General features: G+C 39.1%; 1 protein-coding gene and 1 long non-coding RNA gene across 11 annotated transcripts in view; one reads left to right on the top strand and one right to left on the bottom strand.

Moving 5' to 3' along the window:
• Nucleotides 1-22178, top strand: part of NCKAP5 (NCK associated protein 5) — a 394816-nt gene that overhangs the window by 118806 nt on the left and 253832 nt on the right. For all 10 annotated transcript variants that reach the window (XM_030017100.2, XM_030017099.1, XM_030017101.1 and 7 more), the window contains one exon: nucleotides 10828-10901. In XM_030017100.2, coding sequence (XP_029872960.1) covers nucleotides 10828-10901 — 74 coding nt within the window. The remainder of the gene's footprint in view (nucleotides 1-10827; nucleotides 10902-22178) is intronic.
• LOC115342600 lies at nucleotides 8516-21427 on the bottom strand. Its single transcript, XR_003923831.1, has 2 exons — nucleotides 21146-21427; nucleotides 8516-9495 (listed from the first exon to the last, which is right to left on the bottom strand). It is a non-coding gene; the product is annotated as an uncharacterized LOC115342600 (long non-coding RNA).

Below are 22178 nucleotides of genomic sequence, written 5' to 3'. Positions count from 1 at the left end.
CACTAAATCCACTTTCACTAAATCCCTGATATACTTAAAGTTTATCTCCAACCAGCCTCACATGATGCTGTCTAGCCTGTACACCACTTAGGAAATGCCAAACTTCTTACGATTAATCCCCCGACCCCAGAAAGTCAGGTTCCATGGTGCTCTTGCCTGTCCTGCTCTGGGACTGCGAGCTCGTAAGCGGCAACAGTCGGTGGCTGTCAGAGAGCTGCTGCAGTTGGGATCAGAGCTCCTTACGGGAGACCTGCTTTGCAGAACTGTCGGGGAAGGTTAGCTTCCTCACACGCATTGAATTGTTACCTACAAGAAAATACACTGAACATTTTAGAGATTTTTTTTTTTTCTCATTTGCACAAATAACTACAAGCAGGGCCAATCCTGTTGCATTTATGAATGGTTTTATTTTCTTGAATATCTCATGGAAATTAGTGGGAATTTTGGTTGAAGAAAGAGTGTGATTTGGGCAACAGTTTACAACTGATTCATGCCTTAGACTCCGTTGTGTCCTACAATCAATCAATAACCTAAGCTGAACCAGCTGCAAGCCCTGGTAATGACAGCTGACAATAAATGTGCTTCAGGTAGAACATGAGCTGACAGCGCTCCCTGAGAGCACGGCTGCTGCTTTGTTTATAATAAAACTATAAAAATGCATAGGTGTATTTGTGTGTTAGCTTCTGATTCGTTTGGTTTTTTCTCTCTACAAACAGAGGGTGAAAAAGCAAACCAATGAAGGGGGGATGTTTAGGAGCACATTTATTTGCATGTTCATCTTTTATCTGTGTGTATATGGTAGTGTGTCACACAGATGAGATAGATGGATGCGAGTCAGAGTAGTTCCACTGAATTCAGCATACCAGGAAGAGGCAGAGTGCTGGAAGCAGCTTCTGAGATTTCCTGAGCATTGCTCCATTTTTAACGCTGAGATAAATTTTTCTTGACTATAGATACGCGTGTGCGAGGTGTTGCAAGCAGAGCCGTCGACACAGAGAGTAATTTTCAAAATGTGCTATAACAAGTTCCCTCCTCTGTTTGAAAAAGTCTGTGGCTAGAGCAGAGCATGGTGGCAGGCGGGCAAAAAAGGGATGGCAGGAGAAAGAGAGTGAGACCTGTCTGGAAAGGAGGTCTCAGCCTCTAGCGCTGTGCATCGCCTTCTCTCTACTCATCTCCAGTTTCTCTGTTTTCCATCCATACAAACCCTAAAGGGTCAATAATTTGGGTTTTGCTAAACCTTGGGTTACCCTTGTACTTAGAGCAGGGGATGGAAGCTGGAAATCCTCAGAACTTTTTCTTGCCTTGTTTTGCCCACTGATACTTGGATGCATTTTGGGATCATCAGATTGATATGCCTATAGCATTGTGTTGAATTTTTACCTTACATTTATATATTTTATATATGTGCATATATATTATATTTTTACTATGGACTTTTAATAAGAGAATGAGTAAACTAATGAGCATCTACTGCTTGTTTAGTTTGAAGTAGAAATAAAACCATATGAAGATACGCTTGATTTGTGTGTGTGTACCTTGTACCTTGTCAGAACTTGCCAGCATCATTGTGAGGACAAGTGATAATGAAGCAGTGAAAGAAAATGGTAGAAAACTTCAGGTCCTGAGGTATTTGTTGTTAGGATGGATGATAGCGGTTATTCCAAGTAAGTTAACAAGTCTGATAAATTCCGAGAATGAAGCATCTTTATTTGTGAATCCCAAACATCTGTAATAACCTTAGAATTAGATTTCCCCAACTCTGCCGTAGATCCCATAAATGTTTTACTATCCTTGTGGTAACTCCTTGTCTTCTTTAGTCAGTGTGAGTCACATGCGAGTACCATATGTCTACATAAGTCAAATGCCTCCAACCAGCAGTTCTTCTGTGTGCTGTGATTGATTTACATTCATAAAAAACATCCAAGAAATGAATCAGAAATTGTAATTACCTGGTAATGTCAGAAATTGATTAATTAAATGCTCCAGTGTTTACTCTGCATCTTTATGGCTGCTAACATTTATGGGCATTTTCTTACAGCATCAGTGTCTTTGCTGGGTGAAGTTTATTAATGTAAATTGGATTTGACATAAACAAGACTACAGCTAATTATTTCATGTAAACATACACACTGCGTAGCAGCAAACTCATAAAATCTGCACATCTTCTTGCACTTTGGTTTTTTTTTTTTTTACTCTCAATGTCTGCTTTAGCTATATAGCAAATTCCTATTGCTCTAAATAACACTGACACCTTTTCATTTGTGGAATTGCTGGGATATAAACATTTCTGTCCCTCTGACATCTCCTTAACTTACATATAGTCATCAATAATTTCAAACAACTGGGAACTGTCACATGTACCATTATGCTAAGCTTCACTTTTTATGTTCGTTTTGTATTTCACTATATAGAGAGGTTTTATACTGACTGAGGACAAGAACTTTCCATATGCTGAGGTAACTGGGAGAGCAGCCCCAAACCTGCCCAGGAGATGCAGGCAGGATGCTGTGGTGCAACCTGCTCGTCCGTATCCGTTCCTCTTCCTAGCAAAAAGGCAGGGTTTCCCCATTTCCCGCTGAAATCCTTGGCTGCTGCAATGGCCTTGTTGATTTTTTTGGTAGTTTAGAAGCTCAAAGAGTTATTGGTGCTTTTCCTTTCTCTGGGACTAGCGCGGGTGAGCGCAGCCCGTAATCTGCACCATCATCTGCATCTGCTGCTGCTCCTGCTCCCTGCCTGCCGCTCAGGATCAGGCCCTAACCCGCCTGCTTGAACTTCATTGAGAGTGAGCTACGCTCAGCATAGATGGGTATCTGTGGACACTTGGCCTTTATGCAGACCGATTACCAAAAGGATCTCCTGATTTGACCCCAAATACAAATCAAGGGCATCCACCTGTTGATGCTGTAGGACACAGTTCTGTATGATCTTGGTTTTTGTTCTTGCAGTAACAGGGTGTACCTTTGACGTATCATTCAATGAAGCTGTTAACTGGTGTTAAAAGGTCTATAACTTAGAGGATGTCTAATAAATTCAAACTTTTCTGGTATGATAGCATCCTTTTCTATTTCAAGATAATTCTAGTAAATTCCATGTAATGCTTTGTATTTGCTGTTACTGATTTATACTTCTTTCAGGGAAAGAAAATCAGCTAAAAATAGCATTTTCGACAAAATGTCCAGTTTCCTTTACTTATGCAGCCACAGAATAATTTGCTCAGTATTTAGTAGAAATGACAAAACTTCCATAGCCTGTTATTTGCATAGAGACTTTTAGGCCCAAGGAATGCTAAATTTTTGGAGTAAAAGGTATTTGTACAAAAAAGTCTGTCAAGTTCTAGACATGTTCACTGTACTTATTCACTCCTGCTGTCCTTCTTTTTGGTTTCAGTTATCTGTTCCTCTTGTATTTCATCCATCATCTTGGTTTCTGACTGTACTCCCCACTATCTTACTTTATATCCTATCTTATTTTGAAAAATATTCCAGTCTGTCAAATAAGCACATATTTTTTAATGTATCCAGCTTGAAATTGTCTGTCCAAGTGCCTATCTTCTGTAAAATATAATTTTCATCTATCTGTTTGATCTTAGGAATTTATCCTAACACTCACCTACTTTATCTTGGGCTCTGTTTCATTGCCCTGAAAAAGGACAGCCATCACACTGTTGTATAAATTGACATTTGTCCTTTAACCCAGCTGTTGCTTAAACCATTAACTGCTTTGAAAGTTAGGGGCTGGAGTATTAAACTGACATGAGATCCAGTACGGTGGTTTTACCACTGCCAGAGATTTTCTATGGCCATGGAAAACATGCGCATCTGCTGGAGCTTCTCCATTATTTTTACCTTGATCCTAATGGCTTGGGTTATAGACATGCAGCCTGTAAATGACATTGCAAGGATTGCTGTGGCCTCTGCTCAGTCATCTGGTTTTGGTGAGGAATCAGGACACTGAGAAATCGTGTACCTTTGAACTGAAACTGTGTGTTCTTGCTAGAGGACGGCAGGCATTCCTTACGAAGGTCTTACAAGGGAGATACAATATTGTATTACTATGAATTTTGCAATGTCCTATGATATTACAGCACTCGCTTCTATCAAAAATGGTGGAATTCAGCAGATTCAGTCCAGCTGAAAAGTGCTCTACTATTTTTCTGCCTTAATCTGTCATCAGGCTTCCCTTTGGAAAGCTGAAACATGTATTTTTGTCTTTTTAGTTTCACTGCTTAGCATCACAGGGTAGCAGCTGGGAAGCTCTGGGATTCTTTCCTTCATTCCCAGTACCAAGATACTTCATTAATTTACTTCAAATCTCCTTTAATGTAATTAACCTCAATTAAGTCAACTTTTGCGCTTTTCCTCTTCCAGAATTTAAGTCCAGCATCATTGCTATCCTCCTACCTGCTATGATTTAGTTATCATGTCAGGGCCCACGTAGGTTGTATAACTCAGGTAAAACTACTGTAACCCTTAAAGGGTGAGCAACCGAAACCAGCCAAGCATCTGGAAATCTGAATGGCGGTAGTGGTTCTTGCCAAATCTGTTCTTCACCTTCCAGCTACGATCTACTAAGCCAGGGAAGAGCCCTCGCAGAATACTGGTGCATGCATCTCTCCTGCACATGCCTGCCTGAGCCATGAGATTTGCTTGTAGAAAATGTCTTACTGGAAAACAGAAGGTTTTATAAGCTGGTGGAAGATAACGTAAAACTACAGCATTCTCCATGGCCCCGTGTGGGAAGAACACGAACATCAGGTGTCACCGAGTAGCAGAGTACCCACGTCATTACCCCAGAGCTTGTACTTCTTTGGGGACGAACTGGCAAAAATTCAAATGCAGCGGGGCTCTGTATGACAGCTGCGAATCTGGATAGCGTTCCTCTGCAAACTAGCTCTGCATCCCTGGATTCAGAGTGCACAGGGTGCAGAATCTGTCTGTTAGCTAACGAGCTTGTGCTATTTCAGGCTTTATTAAACTCTGCTGTCATCTGTGGATAGTGCCATTTAATAGGGTGCAAAGCGGAAGCCAAGCAGCAGCAGGAGGAAAACCCAGCTGATTTTTTACAAAAACAACTGGCTTCAGATGAGTCGGTAAATCAGTTTTAATCACTGCAGCTGAGATGTAATATGAACTGTTCACTGAGGCTTAAGTGATTTTGAACAATTAAGAAATTTGCTCAACATATTTATTAAAATAATCATTACTGTTTTTACCATAATGGTGTAATTCCACAGTATGTGCATGAGAGCTCTTGCCAGCCTTCTGCTCCATTGCAGAGGCTCTAAACGTGCACTTTCATGCTAGTTGTTAATAAAACTGACAATTAAAATAACATGTTGAAATCAGGTAGGAAAAGAATAAATCAGCAATAATGGCAGTTTTAAAAGATCATATTTTCTTAAGCCACATGGTTTAGCTTTTATTGCTATTTAGCACCTAAGGTGAGCAGTCTAGCCAGGTGTGGTATTGAAGGGAGTGACAAAAATATCTAATCCAAAGAGGTTTTATCTTTTTTTATACTTGATTTATTTTTGGTGTGCAGCTGAGTAATGTATAACAGACAGCTCACTCAAATCCTCTATTAGAATGCTTTCAGATATGCGAAAAACATAGTCCAGACAAGAATACATACATATATATATATATGTGTGTGTGTGTGTCCTCTTGGGCTGCTGGAAGAAAGCCTATTTTCTATCAAAGGTTTATGCAGCAGGATGATAACAAAAATAAATATTTTACAAAAGTTATAATATTCTCTGAAGGCACTCTCCCTATATCTAAAGCTTTACCCCAGGGCACTCTTCCAAGATCCTTCAAAGATGACTTCTGTCTCTGCACTTCGTGTAACAGCTTAGATGTCCCCCTTGTTGCTTTGCTAACATCATTTCCTAATTGCAACAGTCTGCTGTTTGGCTGCAGACAGCTTTGTTGTTCTTTGATTTCTAATAACCTTTCCTTGTGAAAATATGACTTTCCACATGTAACAGATGATTGTGGGTTCTCTATGTAGTTCCCTGGCTCCAGGGCTGGACGGCTCCAGGTACTGATAGGAACTTGTCTGTGCGTTTATCAGGTTGATCGTTCCGTGTTTTTCTCTACTCCCCAGCGACAAACATCCTCCTCTGTGAAGCACAAGAGCCCGAATCCATGCTGATGCTTTCTTGATGCTTTCCTGTCTGGTTTCAAATACAAATATTAGCGGAGTCAAGGGGTGGTGTTGCAGAGGGCTGCATTAGTGTCCGTCCCAACTGGACCAGGAGCGGAGTTAGATGTGCCAGGGGGCGAATGGGATGCTTTGGGCTCTGCAGGGCTGAATATGACTTTTACCTCCCAGCCCTGCTTCAAAGCCTGTCTGCAGGAAGACACGTGCCGGCCTAGTCTCTCTCCCAGTTTCCCTGTTTTCTGCGCAACTGTGTGGGTCTCGGAGAGCTGGGGCATCCCTGCTGCAGGATGGCCCAGTCCCACCACAACGCCGCCAACCTCCCAGTGCCCGCTGCCCAGTAAAAGCGCCGAAGCACATGCTTAACTTTTAGCACATGAGTAGCCCTATTGAATTAAGTACGTAATCAAGTGATTTGCTGGATCAACGACTGTATCCTTAATCCTTTTCACATATTGCTAAGCTCATTAAACTCTCTTTGATACCAAGCTGTGCAAGTTCCTTAAGAGAGGCAGAGACTACGTGCTATTTCTTTGGCTTAAATTTATCACCTCCAGCCTCCAGCGAGGGACTCCTGTGTTATAAGCCTAAGGTTGCCCTAAGGGTTTGCTCTGTAACAATGGATGGGAAAATGTTCTGTGCGCTGTATAATTTTTGATACCCTGCCCAGCACAACAACATGGATATGCCAGAACAAATACCCACATAACCAACCAAAATACTGAGCAGTGGATCCTGGGCCTCCGTGGAGGCACTTCATTTCCTTTCTCTTCCCTTTTTTTTCCTGACAGCCATCCAGCTAACAAAGAAAAGAAAAAAAATCAAATAGCAAAACAGTTAAGCATTGCAAAGCTAGATATTTAGTTCTGTCAAAAAACATACTTACGTATATTTGTAGGCTTGTGCTTCGGCTCAAAACAGTGACAATTTTGGTAAAGCAATTCTCTAATGCTCTCTAAATTAGATGAGCTGGTATGTGACATTTGCATACCAACTCCTCCGGGATGCCAGAATCTACACAGCTGTTAGAAAGATTTTCTACTGCATTTAAACATATTACAGAAGGTTTTTTTCCTTAAAACAGTGCAGTTATATGCCATCACAGGAGGATAGATGGAGGAGTGAAATCCTCCTGGCTGGAAGCTAACTAACTGAGAAGAAAGGGGACAGGTTTCACCCATTATTCTGAAAAGGATTAAAAGAATCTTTTTTTGTTTTTTTTTAATCATGGACTCCTCAGTAATCCTGCAAGTTGGGAGGAATTGCTGGAGGTTGGAGTAGGGCTTGAAGCAGAGCCAGCGCAGCTCAGGCTGCCGTGGTCTAGTCCAATTGTGAGTAACAGCATGGATGGCAATTCCACAACTGGCACAAGCGCTATATAGTATCACCAGATTTATAAAAATACACTGATTTGGAGCCTCCAACTTCAGATTAAAAACGCTGCATAATTTCAGAAATATTGACTTGGCCTTACACTGCCTTACCCCCTCCTGCTTTGCAGGTGCTCAGTGTTTAGCCTTCTAGTGGGAAGAGGCAGAATTATAAGCCATTTTTGAAACTCTGGGGCCACTGTGCTTTCCCAGCCTTTCTCTCCTATTTGATTGATCTGTCTTATTAGTATCTAGTGTAAGGACCAGTCGTGTCTACCTAAAAGATTGTTATCCTTACTCAGTTACTAGATCTTGTCTCTGTTTTCATAAGGAAAAGGTATTTTTCTTATGGATGTGTGGGTCATTTGGATCCTCCTTCCAATAATGCAAACCCCTGAAGTCATATGCTCGCATCAGAAAATGACACTCCCGTGTAATTTTTCAGACTCGACAGTTAGCCGTTCTACTCAAAGCCCACATGGTGCAAGTATTTGTATGACAGAGCTCCAAGGAAGCTACAAAATATTTGTATTACTCCTCTCGATGTGATCTATTAGGTACTGAGAACTGTCAGTACTTTACTGAATTGTATATATAGTCTTTGTGAACATAAAATCATTGAATCATTTAGGTTGGAAAAGACCTTTAAGATCATCGAGTCCAACTGTAAACAAGTGTGATTACTATGCGGTTTTTCTCACATTTTATGCTTTCACTGAATGTGCCACATTATTCTAGATCACAAAGTTGCTCTAAATCTCAAATGACTGTTTGCTATTTGCTTCATGTTGACAACACGATAATACTGGGTTCAGATCCAGGGTTTGCAGAATTTGGCTTACTGGGACAGCTGATAACAGAAAAGAGCAGAAACCTGGGCTTGAGAACAGAGACCTTGTCTGAAGCAGATGGCTTGCTTTGGACACGGCTGGCACATGAATGTGCGATAGCAGCATAGAAGAACGGAGGTACTTCTAATCACAATGTTTCTATCAAATCATGGTTTATTTTTTTACATCGCTCTTGCACATTGACAGATTACATACTCCTGAGTTGCAGGTCTTCAAAGAGAAATAGAATAATATTTCTGATTTGCCACAGGAAAAAACTTAACATTAAGGCAGCAGTCATATAGGATAAACACACTGCTTTCTTTTTCCCCATTGTCTTTATTTCTAGACAATATTTTTGAGAAAATTGCTTCAGAATGAGTTTTTTGTATTATCATGGTAGAATTATGCAGAATAAAACTGCTGATTCTATCCTTGCCTGTAGGGCAAAGTGCACTGATGAATAAATCAGGAATATTGTTTAATATTACATTAAAAAGATGTAAAGGTATTAATACTAATTTATACCAGGTTCATTGTAGTAAAAATTATTAAGTAAAAAAAGGCAGCTTGTTTTAAAGAACTTGGTACTGCAACTAATCATCAGTATACACTTGTACAGTATATTTTTTCTGAACCGTAATATATGTGTATTACAGAATGACTTTACTTGTACTGGCTTAGAAGAAGCTTGCTGCTTAATTGACATGGTGTACTCCAAGTAAAATTCAACTCAGTCGAGTAACTGGGAGGGTAAGAGCCGATGCTGATGCCAGCGTCTAATCTAAAGAGAACTGGTATAAAAGCTATATTAATGCCACTGAAGTTCATGGCGTTTCTCAGGATTTACACTTAATGTTTTCTGAAAGTAACATCTACAAGATACATCTATCTACAGCAGTTAGATTAAAATTTAAGCTTGGGGCAACCACAGAGTTTAATGGAAAGTTTCACAATACCCAAAGGTTTTCAAGCAATGCAGTTTGAACAGGATAGAGCTGAGATGCATTTGCCCAGGCTCCTCGGGAGCAGCGTCTTACTCTTCCTTCCCGTCTGTGCCAGGGACCATTTCTTTGTGTCACAATAGCCTTTGAGGAACCTCCCTCTCTCTCTTAATCAGAACAAGAAAATAATTGCTGTGGGCAGAAACGCAGAATCACTTAGAACAATTCCAGTCCTGAAAAATAACAATGTACATTTATATATAAATTATGATCATTAAAATCAGCTAACATTTATCTTCACCTTGAGAAGACATGATGATGTACGGTCCTTGTGGTACCTATCTCATATCCCTGGTCATGAAGATAAATGGCTGAGAAGAACCAACTACTTTGCAACAAAAATCCATATTTGTACACAAAATAAATAATAATAGCAGAGAAACAACCCCTAATACAAACAAGAACCCTGTGAAGTGGTTTTGTGATGAGTCCAAAGCTAAAAAATTGGAGCTATAAAAGCGGAGCTTTTGTCTCCAGAAAGTGAAGATGGATTCTTTTCTGTATAGTACTCCAATACTTGCTATTTCCTGAAGTATGAGGTTTGAAACATATTTTTGCTTTGGTGAGATATTTCAAGAGTGTTATATTATTACTGATAGGTTTTCAGAATAATACTAATGTGGCTGTGTTGGTACTGCTGTCATACAAATATATCGTATTATATCACATGTTATTCTATGGCTTCATTCTGAACTATTTTATATAAATAACACTGAAGTTGTCTTCCTCCTGGAAATGAAGTGGTATATTTCTATTACTGATGTATTTCTCTGCTGAGAATAAACATCATCTCTTTGCATGGAATTTAAAAAATAGGCTTCAATAAGAAAAAAATCCAAATTGTTCATCTGATCATGATTATTTATCAGAAATCCTGTCTAGGCACAAATACAGTAGCTTTCATATAGCTGATATTGCAAGTTACAGCATCTGCAAAACTTGAACTGGAAAATTATATAGGAGCTGAGTTATAGTTTCATTTTCAAATAGGGTACATGCTATAATATTTTTCATACCATCCATGAAATAAATATTTGAGTCAAATATTCAGTTCACTTTGATTTATACCTAAAGTAAACAAAATGTGCACCAAAACAGTGACTGCACTGTTGAGAAGTTATTTTTCAGTCTGGAGCCAGGGAAGATAATTCTGGGCTTACAATATGGATATGTATTTATATGTACTCTAATTTATTTGTGCTGCTTGCATATCCTCACTGCCTTTTTTCTTCCCCTCAAATAATCTCTGAAAAGTGTATTGGGCTACTGCCCTGTTCACTTGCTATGAATCCAAATTTGGCTTTAATCTAGATTTTTACATCATTGTGATTTCTGTGTACATGGGGTAAGCTTGGGTGCAAAATGAAAGTGGACTTCGCAAACTGACTCTGATTGTCTTTTACTCAAAATTTTACAAATGCTTTGAACATTGAAAAACTAACCTTTTAATAATTTTTCCTTTAGGAATATATGGACTCAAACAAATACATAGAGCATTTAGTGACTCAGCTGGAAGAACAACGCTGGAATTTATGGAGGCAAGTACTATGCACACACCTATTTATTTATGTTGCTATTTTGGAAAAAATACTGCACTCCACAGTTTTCATTCTTGATTTCGAATAAGTGACTGGGTATTCAGTTTCTCCACCTTTTAATTCTTTGTGGACTAGCAAATCTTACCTAAGTGAAATAAGTAGGGCATCACACACAAGTTGAATCTTGCCTTTGCTAATCAGGGCTGTTACACACATGCACAGATTTCCTCGTGATCAATTTTCTAAGCAGTGGATGCTAACTCTACTTCAGATTCTTTTAATTGGACTGCATTTAAGAAATGGTCTTATATTCTTGAATATTAAGTGTTTTCACTGAATGGCACACAAACTATAGCCAAAAAAAACAGCATAGCAGCGTTAGAAATTGAGTTTTGAACCAAGATAAACACGGTTTTAAAATTTTGCAGTAATCTTGATAGTCCAGATTTTCTATTTCTTCTCTGTTCACATTGCTCAATGCAGGCTGCCCAGACTTAACTCTGGTTTAAGCAAAGCAGTGATTTCCACATGCTAGTGTGCAGCTAGTGGGTGTTTCTACTCTGCCCTACAGCAAATGTAATAACTGCACGAGCACTTCTGAAGATCTCCTCAAACTCTGCGTCCCTCTGGTACGATGGCTATAGGACCTTGCAAACCTCCATGCATTCATCTGGTCTAGTAAATGTCATCTACTCCCAGGGGGAGAGGCCGTCTGCTCTTGCAAAAAGGTGCTCATCTCATTCCAGACATAGTTTCCTCTTTACAACAGCAATTTTATTACATATTGTACTTCTGTGGTTTTGCTGCTGTGTTAGTGTTGATGCCTTTGTTAGGTAGGAGGAGAGGTTGTGCATTGTTTGCATCTTTCCAAAATTTATCAAGCGTCATTCGTAATTGTGACATGATGGCAAAAATGTTACAGATTCTTTACTGTATTTCAGCAGTACTGTTCTCTAGCTGTTGTTTCAGGGCTGTTCTGATATGAAATGGTAAAGATAGCCAAGAAATTATCTAATCTTCAGAAGCCTGAGAAGTCTCACACCCTTAATGAGTTAATTATCTCTTGATCATTTTTAAATTAATTCTTCCAGACTTTTCATTTGTATAGAATTGTTATTATCACAGCTGGTCTGCATGACAGCACTTTGCAGCGTTTGCTTGTACTTCATATTTTCGAAGTATTCAGTATCTATTTATTAACTACTCACTATCCCATGTTTTTATAGTTACCAGCTAAATTCCTATCTGAGATAACATTTAATACCGAGGAAATGGAGTAATACCAGTGATGAAACTCATTCAACATTCACAGCCATATATTTTTTTAAAATGCAATATTTAACTTTTTTTTCTGAAGGCGAACTTTTTTTTTATGAGTGGTGACAGTCTTTATTAATACATAGTCAAATATAAAGTAATCTTCAGGGAATAGTTTAATCTTCATAGATTGAAACCTATTTCACCTTAGTTCTGATCAAGGAAGAAATAACGATCTGTCTGATTTTTCAGCTGAATGCCTCTCCTGTAGAAAAAAGAAAAGTAGCTTTGCACATGACAGTACTAGTTGGTATGCATCTCACAAACTTCTCAACCTATAGGATATAAAGTAGTATTACAGCATTTACCACATACAGCATTTATGATGTGGACTCAGTCTTATAGGCAAAACTCAGAAAGTTTGTGTTTAATTCCTGCTTTCTTTTAAAAGTAGTCAAAATAATTGGCAAAAAAAAAAAAAGAAGTTTACATTTAAGATTACAGAATTCAGGAGATTATTTTTGTAAGAATGAAGGTGGTGGTAACATTATATGTGGATGACACTACCATGGTTAAATATAAATGAATAATAAAAAATTAAAAGATGAAAAAGTCTTTGAAAAGTAGCAGGTGTAGTGACTTTATTTTATTATGAACAGACATTCAGATGTGTTCTGAAAATTCAGTGGTTTTGGAAAACTGAAGACAGCAATTTATTTTTAATATTAATTTATTTTTAATATTATTTTTATGGGGTATTGGCATAAAAAGTTAAGACTTAGAATGAGAACTACAAGATACCCTTCTGGTTTTGCCGGTCGTCTTTGAACACTTTATTTCTCTCTTCTGAATCTCTAAGATGTTTCATGGTGAGGATTATGCTAATAGCTTGCACTACGCAGGGGCAGTACTAGGCTGTCTATAGCCAGACAGATGTCCTAATAAATCAGCATAGCCCTCTTCTCAGACTTCATTATGCTCTTGATTTGTGACTACCACGATTTTAACCCAGTGGGTCACTGGGCACTGAACCTGACATTGACCGATAACCCCTACTTTACTCTAGGCGAGCTAATAAAAAAGACAGACACAAATTTTGACCATTTAGCTCCTTCAGCATTACTTACAGCCAGGACAGATTTATAGCGGCCAGGCTAAGACAGAGGAGACTAAAGCCGATGTCATGGTGCGCATATCAATTTTACATTTCCTTTACATTTCCACACGTACAATGGGACCCTAAAAGACATGTGGGGGCAAAAATTTCTTTTCATTTTAGAGGACGACTGTTTATACACGGCATTAGCATCTGCTGTGGAACATTTATTGCTGTAATTGCCGTCCCAGGAGAACTAACTATGGTTAGGTCACGTTTTATAGCTCTCTACTAAAATAGACCTCTAGTCCAGGTTCAGATGTTTTGTTCTTTAAAACCTTTACAGCGATGAGTGAAGGCACCTCACTAGTATGTGGAGATGCAGACTTTGTTAACATAGCTTTTCTTACACTGAACATTTTACAATAATTATTTTCACATGAAGAATGATGAAAATGATAGCATATGTGGCTTGTCAGTGGTTCCCCCATTTCTCAAGTTTGAACAAAACAAATTTATCCAACGTGAGACAAATTTGACCTCTGCCGATGTAAATCAGCAACATTTATCACTGCAGATGATGCACAATAGCGATTGTGCATCTCAGTGTATCAGCTTGAACCAGAAAACTGGCTTATTTTAGATTTCTCTGCCCTATCCTGCCTGGAAATAACTTTAAATAGGACAGAATTGGGTCAGGGGTGGGGGATCCCCCTGCAGTATTGTTTCTCACATAGTCATTTAATGCTCTAATTCAGCTAATGTGTATTACTATGCATAATTTTTATGGCAGAATCACATGGACAATCAACATGAGAAGCAGAAATTTGCTCCTGCAGTCTTTGCTAATTGACCTTGACAGTAGATCATCATTTTTAAGTCTTGACACACAGATCAGTGACACCAATTACTAGTTCCCTTAACAGAAGAAAGAATTTGTATTTCAGCATAGGATGCTTGCCTAAAAATATGCAAGGGTCAGACCCTGTTCTTTAGACCGTTCAAGGGAATTTTATTAGTAGTGCTACTGGAACCAGGACCAAACCTTTCATTTGTCTGGGTGAAAGCATGAGGATATGCTGCATTTCAGAGATGACTATCATATAATAAATGAATGAAGGATCAACAGCACCGTATTACCTTATTACAGTAATGAAAACACAGAGGGGGAGGACCACAAATATGCATGAGGACTGCATGGCATTTCTCCAACACTGTATTTTAAAAACAGAGTTTGTTAAATAGATTTGCTATACTTTCATCACCAGCATTAGCATGCCTCTATGCTCCTGGGTTTAATGCTTGTATACTAAAGAGGTGCCAAGTATTAAACAGGTTGCTTTTGCTGTAATCATAAACTTCCATTGGGAGACCATAATTGCTAACAAGCAAAACAGCTCTGCAAGAATTCTTAATGGTGAGCACAGATTAAAATAACAACTGTGATTAGCTTTAAACTGCTTGACTAGAAAAGGACTAATCTTAGGGGAATAAGTTGCATGGCAAACAAATGAAAAACCCTATGTATGATATTACAGTAATGAAGGCTGTGAAAAGACCCAAATGCTACCCTAGCTAAATAAGGTCATGCTCTGCACAAGTATCTTTTTCTTGTCAGGGGCTTAGTACCTTGGCCCAAGGGGAATTAAGGTCAAAGCAGCCAGGTCTTGGGGCTGAAACTCCATTTTAACCCTTTCTGGAAGTTTCTGATGATAACAAAAGTTGCCTCTGGTCTATGATGCTGATGTGAGTTATAGACTGTATTTGGAATGAATTATCTTCCAAAATTGTTTTTGTAGCCCATGATCAGCAGGCAGAGATTGGTGTGGTGTGGTGTGGTGTGGTTTGTAAGAGCATGAGGCTTCCCTCTTTGCTTCTTGATCCATCTGTCTTGTCACACCATCTTGGCAATGGATAAAGCCAGGAAAAAGGTGTTTTGTGCTATTAGCCACTAACATCTGCCTCTCACCTCCTTCTCAGTGTTTTGTTTTGCTGGGGGTTTTTTTGGGGGTGGCAGTGGTGGTGGTTTGGGGGTTTTTTTGCTAAAATCTCTACAACACTGCTGGATATAGCAGTGGATATATATGATAAATTTGTAAAATCCATGAAAACACTGATGTGTTCCTTTCAGTTTCCTTACTGGCCAAGGCAGAGCAGAACTGAGTTTGGCAATTAGGAGTCATTCAGCCACCACAGGTACTCGGACGTTTCCAACATTATAACGTCATATATATCTGTCTAAAGCTGAGGCTTCTGATTTGTGACTTTATGTGTGAAAAAATTCACACAAAAATGTAGATAAAAAACATATAAGGCTACCAAGTTGCGTGACAAGAGTTCACAATACTGCTTCAGATACGCATTTCTACCAAGGATTAGTATTTGAATATACGCATTAGGATACCAATTAAAAATGTATCTGATTTTTGGCCAAATGTGCTTTTCTTTAGCTGACTGTAGATTTGGATGGTTCAGTGAGCAGTGCAGATGTAGTTACAGGCCACAAAAAGCACTGCCATTGTATTATCTGTGAATGAAAACCGCTCGCTTCCTTTGACTTCCCGGTACAATGCCTATCTCACACCACAGTTGTTAAAGATACTTTTTCATGACTGAACTGGGTGAGAGTAATGTGAATAACGAGTACATAGAAAAGCAAGTGTTACACTGTTTGCCTTATAAATCATATTTTTAATAGGATCACAGAAAAGTAAGAGAGAATAGGTTAAAGATTACGAATGAACTTTATGGACTACGTAAGTTCACTACAAATACTAAACTTGTAACCAAGGGAAAAGACTGGATAGCCACTAGAACACTTGTTGCAGTTGCAGTAAAAGCAGTGCGTATTTCAGTGAGTACAATTTATCTCAATGTTCAAATCAAGACTGATCAGTGTCTTTTAAACAAATAGATGCCTTACAGAAGTTTACACCTGTTCAAATCTTTTTTATCAGTTCCACTAATTAGTAATATAATCTTCCTCAACTGATTAAAGTACATGATAGTCATTTTATGTGCAACTGTTTACCTGATCAATAAGTAAAACTCCTTCAGCAGTGAATTACTTTAACTCTGATAGAGCATATATTTGTGGAGTATTTACTAAGCTGACTTAAAATTAAGCTCAACTTAATGTGCTGTGGTATATGAGAAATATGATCTGGGATGATTTTGGCATTATACATTCATAACAAGTATTATTTTTAAAGAATATGACTCTCAGCCTGTTCCCTTTAACCGGAGAAAACTCGCATTAACACCGCCCATTAGTGCTGCACGAGTCAGGAGTGAAGTGTCAAGCCTCAGTTATTGAAGTCATTACATAAAGGATTTGGAACTATCTGAATAGAAAATAATTTTGATACAAGCAAATATCTCCATATCTATGCTAAACTACCCAGATTTTAAAACTGCAAGCAAAAGATGGAAAACTGGTCCTTAAAAAGTAACTTCGTATGGTCATGTTTATAAAATTAAATAAATTAACCAATGTTAAATTTCAAAAAGTTAGTAACATTCTGTAATTAATTAGGGATTGGGGTATTTTTGCACAGATGTATGCTTGTCATAATAGCGAGACTGCCAGAGCCATGGATTTGTTTCTCTTAAACTAAAAAATAGAAGGCCTTGAGTAAAATATATTCTTTAGATATATTTGGTAGAATAAGGATCACAAATGTTTCCTACCAAGTTGAAAGGAAAAAAACTCCAGCAGGGAAGTATGTGGAAGGTCTATTTGACATATGGATGTTTGTTAAAAGCAAAATGCATGAACAGCCCAGAGTAAATTAGATCCTCATTTGTATGCTGGGAAATGAAATGTATAATCTTGGCATGGTTCTCCATTTGTCTTAGATTTTTTATAAGAACAAACTCTTTTGTGTATGCAGATATACATATTACTGTAGTGGCTATTTAGGGTTAGCAAAAAAAATGCTTTGAGCTGATTTTATCTGAAGCTAAGTGTAAGTGGCAGGTTTTTTGTCTGCGTCTCCCCGAAGTGCAGACTTTGGTTCAGGTAGCAGGCACTGGGCACGCAGCAGACGCACCGCACAACTGCTGCATCGCTGCATGGGGGAAACGTGGGCCGACCCAAAAGGACCGGCCATGTGGGCAAACGTCAGACCACCTACTCATCTGAAACGGTACCCCAGTTTTCAGATACGAAACCAAATAACAGGCCAACATAACAATCTACAAGAAATGAATACGCAATTATCTGTTATTGGTGCTCAGAGATTTTCTAGTCCTTTTTAAAAAATCAAACATTTCCACATGGAAACCGTCTGTAGTGTCTTTTTATTATTTGGTGTTGAATTTTGTCTTTCACTAATGTCTAGGCACAGCCACGCTTATTCATGTTGAATCAGATTTCACTCCTCAGATAATTCCAATTATTTTATTGGAATTATTCACTGAGCAAAGGATAATTCCTATGAGTAACAGTGACATTGCCCTGAAGTCTTCTCTAAGACTGAACAATCGTATCTTTACACGGAGCCTCTGTTTCCTATTTGGCAGAGGAAAACCCATGGATTTACATCAAGGCAACAAATGAGAATTTGGGCTCTCATAAAAACAGAATGGCGAAATGTATTATAGAAATGAGTAGCGCACAGACACAGGCTGGGAGATGGAGTTTTAGATGGGGTGGTGGGTTTAAGGAAGGAGAAATGCAGAATTTATGAATTTGTTATTTTTAAAGGAATGGTATGTCACTGATCTGCTTCAATAAAGTCTACAAACAGCAAACAGGGCAGTGCTGATGGCAGATGTAGAAGAGGCCAGTGAGAAAATGTATATGAAGTCATGCAAGTCGGGTTAGCACCTTTCCCTGTAAATCAGTTTCACTCATGGAAGAGAAGTTAAATAATCAAGTTTAGCATTTCTATTTCATTCTGTAATGCTCAACCATTTTTTTTCCCCCTAAATTACATTAAAGCAAGACTTTAAGACCCCAAGTGAGAACAGGGCCTCATTGTTCCACACAAAGCGAGAAATGGTTTTCATCTCCTCAGCCCCAAGGATGAAACAAGAAATAACGTAATTCCCTTTTTACAGAGAAAAGTAAAGTTCGTGAATATACTAAGTAATGGAGCTTATACAAGAGATCTGTGTCTAAGCCAGAGTTTTTCTGTGTTCCAGTTCAGCGTATCAATAAGGTTGTTATTTCTCATGTCACAGCACTGTGTGTTGTCAGCCTGTTCACTCCAATCTGGGGGCTGAAGTTCCCACATCACTGCTTGAATCTTTTAAAGGTTTTATGGCTTAAAGCAAGCTGGTGACAATCTTATCCTGTGCTCAGGAGAACATTTTCCTGGGTCTACAGTTCATAGCATGATGAGGCGTGGAAGAGGAGACCTATCTTTGGAAGTGTCCTCTCCAACTCCTGACCTCGGCCCTTGTCAATCCACAGTATAAAAGTAAATGATCTCCTCTGTCAGGGGATGGGTAGCGACAAGGGGAGAAGGAGAGAAGGGCTCTACCCTGTTCTCTTGAGGCAGTTTATTTCAAAGTATATTGGTGTTGCTGTGCCGGTGCAACCGTTTTTAATACAGAGAAAACCAGGGATGTAGATACCTGTGTCATCTGGCTGGGCCTACTACAGGACAAATACCACTCGAGTTGAAATCAGGACACCCGTGCAACCAAAATATTGCTGTGACATCACCTCTTCCTGCTATTTAATGTTAAGTGTGCGCTGATCCAGCACTGGCATCTTCCCGCTTTCTACCGCGGCAGTCAGCACCTCTCTCCAGGCTTTGTGTGCGCTTGGCAGCTAAAGATCCAGATGTACTGGAGCGTAGTTTTGCCAAAGTGGAGTTTAGATCTGTAGGTAGCTTATCCAGGAGGCTCACCTGAGCTCCTCTTTAGCTCTAATGCTGACTGTAGTCAGGCTGGAAGAGCTTGGGGAGGTACTTCACAGCTTTCTGAAAGTTCCCTTTAATTCTGTAGGATTTGGCTGGCTTCCTGTTTACACACCTTGCAGGAGATCCAGGGTGCGCTTCCTATCAATTCTGCCTGCTGTATGAAGCCCTTTTTATGTTAACAAATGGTATTTTCCATTTCTTTATTTGTTAATAAGAGGGCATAATTATGTCTATAGCAACGCATATTCTGGGATATGGCCCATTCGCACACTGGTTTTTTTAATCGGGAGTAAATTCCAACATAATCTGCTGTAGGGAAAATATCATGCATTTATAGCATAAACCTGTATAAACATTATTGTAATGGGTTCCACTAGGGACAAGGTTTCAAATATAAGGCAGCATTCATCAGATATTAAAGACCTGAGCATATTTTTTTCCCACTTAAATCAGCACAGCTCAGAATTTGCAAACTCTTGCTTATGTAGATAGTCCCCTGAGATTTTCAAAAATGAATAAAAGCTTGCAAAACACAGACCTCTTGGTTTATTGCCACCTGATTAGCTAAGCAGAGTCGAGAAAGTGTAACTTAAATAAGCAAAAAATAGAAAACCTAGATTTTTCTCCAGCAAATGCTTAGCAGTAAGGAGATACCAGCTTTTGCAGGATATTTAGTTTGCTGTAGTTTAGGTAGTGCCTTTAAAGACGGCAGAGGGATAAGCCTATCTGCTTCCATGCGCTGCCAGAATCAGCACATGCTTGTAATGCCCCGTACTTGAGGAGGTTTGATGCTACCTCTCAAATTCTTCCCAGTTCCTGACAAAGCTGTAATAAATCCAATATTGTTTTTCATTCAGCAGATTCTTAGCCTTCTACCAGGCAAGTCGAGAGTCTCTTAAGCCCTTTTGAGAGAAACAAGTATGTGCGGCATGGTTCCTGTAAGGCTTCCTGTATTTTTATTATCTTCCACTCTTCCCGATCGGGGAAGAGAGATCAAATGCAAAGGAAGTACCTATCTTCCTGCAGAGCCCTGGGAGAGATTGGTCCAGAAACACAGATCAAAAGTTGTAAGCGCTCTCAATCCCTCTTCTCCTTTTCTCTAACAACGCTGTTATAAATGCATGAAAAAATGGCCAAATGCTGTCCTTCTCTAAGTGACAGTAATGTCAGGATTACTCTTTGCTTCTGTTCTGCAACGTGGAAATGTGCAAATGGCAGCACTTGACCCTTTCTTCAGCCAATTCAAAAGATACTCAGAATTCCCATAAAGGATCTACATTCTAAATTTCCATTGAGATCAAGAGAAAACTTTTATAGAATCCTTTTTAGGCTGAACGTAACCATCAGCAGCAGGAGCTTACGGTAACAGATGTCAGCACAAGGCAGCAGCCAGACTGCCAGTCTTCCTGTAGTCCTGCTTACCAGTCTGTACTGGGAAATACCAACGTGGTTACTGGGGACCAGTTTGTTCTGGAACCTCTCCTCGAGCGACTGATCTGTGATATTTTCCGCCAGCGCAGGGCGCTCCACGAGTGTCCCCATCAGCTACTATTGCACAGCTTTTTGTGTAATAGCCTGGCCTGGCAGTTTTCCCAGATGTGCAATTGTCCCAATACTTGAATTGAAGTCCCCAAAAGGGCAGCGCTGCCTCAGGTCTCACTGAACAGTGTCCTGTGTCAGGCTGAAAGAGCAACTGTTTCTGTAAATGACGTCAGTACCCGCGATTTCTACCCTGCTCGTGTTTAATAAGAGTTTTGGAACACCGCTAAAGTGCTAGTAACCTTTAGGTAGAATATCTGAAAATCTAGTATTACATCACCTATACGTAGCTTCAGTCCTATGGAAGTAAAAAAGGACAAGTGAGTTAAACTTAGTAACTACACTTCTGGAGGATTCCTCCCCCCAGATTTTTAAGTATGAAGTTTCTCTGTGAAGCACAGACCCTCTCGAAGTTTACACGGTTATTTTGGCATTATTGATTACTGTGCAAATTGATCACTTCCAACGTGTCAACGTACCTGTTCTTTCCCAAGCATCTCCCATTTGAAGGAGCTGCAGAATGCAACAGTGAGCAGAGGTAAATCACCTCCACATGTACATTATGCCAGTCGAGAATCGGAAGCGTACTTAAGAAGCATCTGTCCCTTCAACAGTAGCTTGAGGTCTCTGAAAAAATGACAAAATTCCTATACTGGGCAATTATTGCATTTGTCAGTGCCAGCTGTTAGGTTTCTATATTTAAAACTATGGCTACCATAAATGTATCGAGCTAATGCTATCATCTGCTTCATTTTAGTGTTTTGAAGCATGAGCACTGCGTTGTTAGTATCACTCCAAAGCAATGATAAGCAAAGTCATGGATTTTGTTTGAAGACTAGTGTATTATCTTGAAAATGTCTATGCTAAATAAAATTGTGCAAGCCTAGGGACAGGAAATAATTAATGATTTGGAACATGTACTTATTGCTGTGTATGAAACTGAGACACTGTTAATCTTAAAGAGACACAGAAGAGGAGCATCTCAGCTGTCAGGAAGAGTACAGCTCGATAGGCATAAAAAATACTTTCAAGTTGTAATTATAGCTTTAAATTGTACATAAATACTGGTTCTTTTTAATTCTAAATCACTTCTAGTTACAGAGTAGGAGACTAATTCCATTCATCTTGATTTCAGTGGATGTAAGCTCAAGCCTGAAAATAATTAAAGAACTGGCAATAATCTTTTTCACTCCTGTAGTCCTGGTTAATCTAGCATATCTGGTGAAATCATTCAATGATTTCACTAGGAATTTGGGAAAGAATTGTGGAAAGATAGATGTGGTCTTTAAAGAAAAGCTTTCTATGCAATAATTTACGGAGTGATAGACAGGTTTGTTGACTAGACTAGAACAGTATTTTAAGATCTGCAGTACCACACCTAGGAAGGGATCATAATTATGCCGGTGATTTTACTGCCTCTTGAATACCAGTTGCAGTTCTGGTCCCCCACTTCAGAAAAGGTGCAACAGAACTGGAAAAGTTCGGAGGAGGGCAGCAGAAAAGGGTAATCAG

This window comes from Aquila chrysaetos, chromosome 6 (assembly GCF_900496995.4).
Source record: "Aquila chrysaetos chrysaetos chromosome 6, bAquChr1.4, whole genome shotgun sequence".
In the NCBI taxonomy this organism is placed as follows: Eukaryota; Metazoa; Chordata; class Aves; order Accipitriformes; family Accipitridae; genus Aquila; species Aquila chrysaetos.
The sequence above is the reverse complement of the archived record's forward strand: the minus strand, read 5'-3'. Positions and strand labels throughout refer to the sequence as shown.